This window comes from Montipora capricornis, chromosome 9, assembly GCF_036669925.1.
Source record: "Montipora capricornis isolate CH-2021 chromosome 9, ASM3666992v2, whole genome shotgun sequence".
Taxonomy (NCBI): Eukaryota; Metazoa; Cnidaria; class Anthozoa; order Scleractinia; family Acroporidae; genus Montipora; species Montipora capricornis.
This window is the reverse complement of record NC_090891.1, coordinates 37624432-37631015: the sequence shown is the minus strand read 5'-3', so window position 1 is coordinate 37631015 and position 6584 is coordinate 37624432. Positions and strand designations below refer to the sequence as shown.

Here is a 6584-nt window from a genome sequence, read left to right as displayed (position 1 = left end):
AAACGAGATAACCAGGGTATGCTCTGGCCATGTAAGCAAAGCAGTTTGTGTGCAACTCACCTTGGCTAAAAAAATATGAATGCCTTACAAAATAATCCTTAGTTCAATGTGCACAGTCTTGAGTGGACTGAAGATGGTATGACATTCAGGAAGAATTTAGAGCACAATTTTCACAAGAGAAAAAGAAATTCACCTAATACCCTAATATAACAAAAATACAATGTACAGTACTCCTGCATACTCATGACATGTTAAGAAAGAGGTTTAAGCTTTCAATTGAGTGCTTAACATACTGTATAGTAACTTCAAAGAGCACTCCTGAGTTTCCCAAGGTGCTTGTGAACATGTTTTTTTGTGCTTCTTTTACTACAATAACAATAATAAAAAAATTAATAATATTCATGTATTGTATCAACCTGTAAAGTTAATCCCGCCACACTGTTTGCGGCTGCTCTCTTAGCTCCTTCCTGGGCCCCTTTGGATGCTCTCTGAGCTGCGGCACCGCCTACAGAAATGTTCAATAATAATAATAATTATTTCATGCGATAAGATTATGTTGATGCTGGGCTCATTGTGGCTCACCTGGGTCCCCTTATGGCTTACTTTTTGGAAAACTCCATGCAAAGATGGAGATCTATAAATGATATCCAGAAGGGCTATCAAAACAAAAACTCATTTCAGCTTATTAGTTTTTTTTCCATTAGTTTTGCCCTAATTTTTCTTACTTTTTTTACTCTTGCTTATAACATGGCAGGCTAGCATAAATCCCTTGGGATTTGAACAATTTACAATAAAAAACACTATGCTAATTTACTGGAGAGTGCACGTAGGTGCTGAAAAGGCAGCAAGAGAGGAGACAGCACTTTCCTTGGGAGAAAGGAGGTCGCCATGGCAACCATGCCACAGCCCACCTCCCAGGCACATGCCAACACATCAGTGAGAATTAATGAGATTTAATGACATTTACCCAGGAAGCGCCACTCACACGAAAGTGGTTTTCAGGGAGGGCCTGCACCCGATCGAATTAGAAATGTTGGTTTTTGAGCAGAGGGGAAAACCGGAGATCCCAGAGAAAAACATCTTGGAGCAGAGTAAAGAACAAACAACAACGCAACCCATATATGGCCACGAGTCCAGAATCGAACCTGGGTCCCATTGGGGGTTGGCGAGTGCTATGACCATATGCAAACCCTGCTCCCAAAAGGAGAGAAAAACCAGTATGTGAAATGTATACTGGCACTTACCCCAAAATATGGGGGGGAGAGAAGAAGAAGCCACTGAAGCCAATACTCCTGCAAACCTCCCTGGAGACTCTTCCTCTCCCCTCCCTTCCCCCCCCCCCCCCCCCCAAATATCCCAGGTAAAAACATTGCATTGGCTTAGTTTTAACTGTACCTAAATTAAATCTAGCCTCGTTTAAATGTTCCAGTTTCATTGATTAATTTGTTCGTGATTTTTGCTAATTGCAGAAACAGATGATTGTGTGAGGATATCAAAATTTGCCACTTTGAGTTTTAATTAGTCTGCAGGTGACTTTATAGAACTTGCCAGCTTGAGAAAATTACTTTAATTATGCAGGGGTGGCGCAGTGGTGAGAGCCGGGTTCGATTCCCAGACTCAGCGTCATATGTGGGTTGAGTTTGTTGGTTCTCTACTCTGCACCGAGAGGTTTTCTCCGGGTACTCCGGTTTCCCCTCTCCTCAAAAACCAACATTTGATTTGACTTGATTTGTGTTAATTGTTAATTTCTGTTTTCAGTGTCCTCAATTTGTGCTCCTGTGTTAGAACGACTATACACTTAAATACAGTTCCTTTCCTTTCCTTTCCTTTCCTCAGTTAGTCTGAATACAAAGCAATGGAAGCTGAATTTCATGTACAGTAACAAATATTGGGCATTACATAATGATTATTAGTTTTGTCTTTAGTTTTAAATTGCAACGGCTTGCAAATTCGCATTTGGGCAAAATCCCATTGGCAGGGTGGAGGGCAAATCCTAGACAAGTGGAAAATCGAAGAACAAAAGTCATTTTATACCCTGTAAACATGCATGTGGCAGTTTTTAATGCATCGCTAGTCATTGACGACGTTCTTTATACGTAACTACAGTGTAAATACGCATACTGGGTTATTCTCTCACAATATGAGTTTGAAATCTTGACAAATTCATCCCATTGTATTCTGTAGTTTGGCAAGAGTGACATTGAAATACTGGAGCAAACTAGACAGCTAATACACTTTGCAGAGTTTGAGTAAAATTCAAGACTGATTGCATCACTCACTCTGAAACTCTTGGCGAAGGGCTTGTGTGAAGGCTCGTCCAACCACCTGGGCACCTACTATGATGATTTGAGCTATGAATCTTGCCTGTGAATGTAACATTAGAATCTCACTGTTCATCGAAGTCATTAATTGTCCGCAAAATGCTGAAACACTCACCATTGCTTCAAGGCGAAACTCACAACAACGATGAAGACTTCTCTTCCGACATATTGTGAATAAAATAGTACCCAGTGTCGCTCTGACGAGATAGGCGATCCTCATCACCAGACTTCCGAGGAAGTCGAGAAATGTCGAAGGGAACGTTACAGCACAGGCGCTCCAAGCTCAGTGTGAGCCTGGCCGACAAAAATATAAGGATTTGTATGAGAATCCCAATAAAAAGCTTAGGAAGATAATTATATGAAAAAAATCTCAATTAAAAAGCCTAACATTATTTGCCATCGTGGATAGCTTCCTTCCTGTGCGGTTATCAGTCCAGATCCGACGCGATTTGAGCCATTTCACAATTTCGTGGTTGTCAACGGTAATAATAAAATCCCAAGGCTGGAAACTAAATTCTCAGGTGCCACCAATTTGAGTCAAATATTCCTGGATAAAATATTCCCACGGTCACAATTTCACATCAGAATCAATTGACAAAGATTGAACTTTCATTTCAACCCACTATCAACGCAATAGCAGACCTGCGAACAACGTCAGGCGGTGAATATTGCAACAAAACAGCGTTCAAACGCTGTGCTTTAGCACAGAAGTGGCCACGACTTCGACCGTTGATAACAAACTGACCCCCATCCCCTTTTTTTTTCAGTGTTTCCCATTATGCTACGCTGAATCTGCAAAACGAGTGAGGTTCGAATGTCATTGAAGTGTGTCATTGGCGAAGAAGCGAGTCAAAGTTTGTTGTTTCTGAACTCCTGCTGTTTATTCCAGCAAATAATGTATGTTCACAAACACTCTACGTGACAAGACAGTGAGTCCTGTTGTTGTTGTTGTTGTTGTTTTTTTCATACTTACCGCCTGTAAAGAAGCTACTAGTTCACCAGTTCTTCATACATCGCCTTTGGGGCAGAACGACCGTTGTGGTATTGCCGTAAACCACAATCACGTTGGGAGCCACAGTGGTCTCACCCTATCTAGTTCAGCACAGTTCACTCAAACAGTAGACCGTTCTAAGGACAATTATTAGTGCATCCAACTCACTGTGCGTCTACTGTTCAACAAACTGGTTAAAACTGCCTTGACCAAACCAAAAAAATTGATGTGAGGTTAAAAATAAGCCCAACCTATAAATATGTCCAGGTTTGACCCTAATTAGATGCATGCGGATTTCAATAAGCGTCACGAAGTGTCCCCTTGCTCTTCTCACCAACTTTAACTTCACTCGTGTCTCAGAATACAGACAATTTACGTCACAAAGTGTCCCCCAAATGCTGCTCTTAAAGTAAAGATTAACTGCTGCATTTACCCAAAGCTAAAAATAACGCTAACCTTTACGCTTACCTTATTGTTGAAAATAGGTAGCAAATGCTTACACTTAAAGGGAAACTTCGTGTTGGATGTCAAAATTGGGCGTTCATCTAATTAGGGTCAAACCTGGATATAAGTAAACCTCGACCTATTATGGAGACCAACTTGGTTAACTGTGGGGTGAACTCGCTAAGGCCGCGCGAAACCACTGACATTGCACATGAATATCGACTAAATTTATTGTCATGCAGAAGGATGGCAAATGTTTGAGTCGCTGGAAATTTTATCGCTTTACATGTAACATTGTATTCTCCCATTCAGAAAGACTGTTGTAGAGATACTACTCACAACTAACTACGTATAAGGAAGGGTTACGCTTTTGCGAACGTTGGCCGTATAGCTCATATTTGAACAGAATTGACTATTTAAGGGTAATTTGAAGTGCTATTTTCTCCCCATGTAAACCATGCGAGCGTTAGCCCAACTAATGGAATTGGGCCCACACAAGGACAGAGAGGAGAAAATAGCACTTCAAATTACCCTCCAATGGTTAATTCTGTTGAAATATAGTGCTACAGGGCCAACGTTTGCAAAGACGTAACGCTTCGTTGCACTTGTACATATTCATTGCCCTGAAATTGACATCACATATTCCGTCTGACCTTGTAGCTCAGTCAGTGGAGCAGCGGTGATCTAACCCGAAGGTCATAGGTTCAATTCTCGTCCTGGTCAGAGTTTTTCTCTGTCCTTGTGTAGGCCCAATTCCGTTAGTAGGGCTAACGCTCACATGGTTTACATGGGAAGAAAACAGCCCTTCAAATTACCCTAAAACTACGTATAAGTTATGACGTGAAATAAGCACTTTTTTTCCTCTCAGTCTGCTGACGTACACTGGTCAAAAGAAGTGACAACTTAAAACCAGGGTTGTCAAAAAGTGCCGGTTTCTACTGAAACCAAGAATGAAGTGCCTCGCATTGTGGAGTAATGAAAAGTAGTAGAATACAGAAAACAGTAGAATACAGAAACGTTTAGGGCACATTTCGGTTTGCGGAAGTTTTACATCATTGCAAATATATAATTTGTTACTTGTACATGCTGGCATTTAAAAATGCCGAATTGATGACTCTGAATATTACTTGGGAAAAAACACGGGCTTCCGTAGTTCGCGAGCACTGGTCTTGACCCAATGAGAAGCTGCCTTTGGTGATCACATATTATTTTCGCTGCGAAGGATTTGTAGTTGCTGTCTGTGCGGTGCCTATGTGAAGTAAATAAAATGACTTGAAACGTTCAATCTTCAGTTTTCTGTCAAGGTCAGTAAACAAAAAGTTTAATTAAGTATTCTGTAGTTGAGATGCAGGCTCAACCAGGCTGTGCACCATCCGTCTCGCAGCGTCAATTTCAGGACCAAAAAAGATATGCCAAAGATGTCTGCGTCAGCAGCCGTGAGTCGGCTTTCTTTTGGTTGACAAAAGAACCGAAAAGACTCCGGATTCCCGTCCCTGTTTTGATTGGCTCCCGCCCCTTCTGTAGCAACATATTGTGCAATGTCGCGGCATTTTTCCCACCAAAGCCTTTCTCAAACTTTGGAGAGTCTTGAGAGGCCTTGCTCCCAAGGAGCATTTTTCCTATTTCTCCCGCTTCCCACATTTTAGGAAAACTCGCTTCTGTTCCGCTTTCCGGGAGTTCCCTTCCTGTCTCTCCCACCTCGCTTACCTCTCTCGCCACGTTTTCTCTGGGGCTACCCTCCCCTTTTTTTACATCTTCTAGTTACTACATAGCTTCAATCGCACCAAAAAGAGTGCACTTGGCATTTCAAGGAAGAGGAGTGGTAGCTAATCAGGCGGCAGTGCCAACCTCGTTCCCAGGAACCCGTTCCCAGTGCCCCAAAGCGAAGGGAAAGGTCCTGGGAACGAGGTTGGCGGCCGTGCAGATTTTACTTGGCTCGCGTGACTAGCAGACTCAAAGGAGAAAAAAACAACGCGGAAAATGAAGAATAGGATAAATCCAAAGAGACGGGAGCAAGGTTTGAAAAGTGCAGGAGGTGGAAGTAACAAGTTTGGGAAGCTTTCAAAGAAAGGTATTCCTGAGAAGAAAAGTATAAGCAACATTTATTAGGAATACTTAATTTCGGGATTAAAGAAGAGTCTTTAAAATAATCATCCCCATCCTCGAGAATTGTAAGAGGAAATCAGTTGTGAATTTGTTTTCTCAACAGTCTTGTCCTGAGTTCATGCAATCAACTGGTTGTAGCCAGTTCCACAATTTTGCTCCGAAGCTAGCAAAAGATTTTATCAAGTTCTAAATTCAATCTAGATTTAACGACACGCATATTTCCAGCAGCGGAGAATCGAGTATTGTACATGTGAACATTGCATGAATGAGTAAAAAGATCCCTAGGCAAAAGTAACTTTTCGCGTCATTAAAGTAATTCTCGTCCAAAAGCATTAATATATCCAAACGAAAAACGTTTCGAGTGTGTCTAGAAAGTTGTACCGGCGAGCGAGCACAGCTAAAGGCGAAAGAACCCAGAAGGCACAGGATCGCAAGCTTGGTTCGCTTAATGCTTTCGATTGCCGTATCCCAGAATAAGAATAGGAAGGGTGGTCGTTTTAACTTGACTGTCTAGTGACACATAAAATTCATGGCAATACTAAAAGTATACTGAAAGTTGTGTATCAGCTCGTTTAACCTGATGTTTCAGCAAAATCCAGAATAAGCAAGCCAATGAAACGAGCCCTCAGTGACCGCTTTTACCGTTCGACTATCATAAAGCGAACAAACATAGTGCGGAGAGAGTCGTCTGAATTTTGACATATAATTCCTCTGACTCGAGG

General features: G+C 41.7%; 1 protein-coding gene across 1 annotated transcript in view; it reads right to left on the bottom strand.

Annotated features, from left to right (window-relative positions):
- Nucleotides 1-2506, bottom strand: part of LOC138016072 (mitochondrial import inner membrane translocase subunit TIM16-like) — a 6984-nt gene extending 4478 nt beyond the window's left edge. The window contains exons 1-3 of the mRNA XM_068863249.1: nucleotides 2437-2506; nucleotides 2280-2364; nucleotides 417-505 (exon numbers count right to left, since the gene is read on the bottom strand). Of these exons, the coding sequence (XP_068719350.1) occupies nucleotides 417-505; nucleotides 2280-2364; nucleotides 2437-2439 (177 nt within the window). The 5' untranslated portion in view covers nucleotides 2440-2506. The remainder of the gene's footprint in view (nucleotides 1-416; nucleotides 506-2279; nucleotides 2365-2436) is intronic.
- Between the last annotated feature and the right edge of the window lie 4078 nt (nucleotides 2507-6584).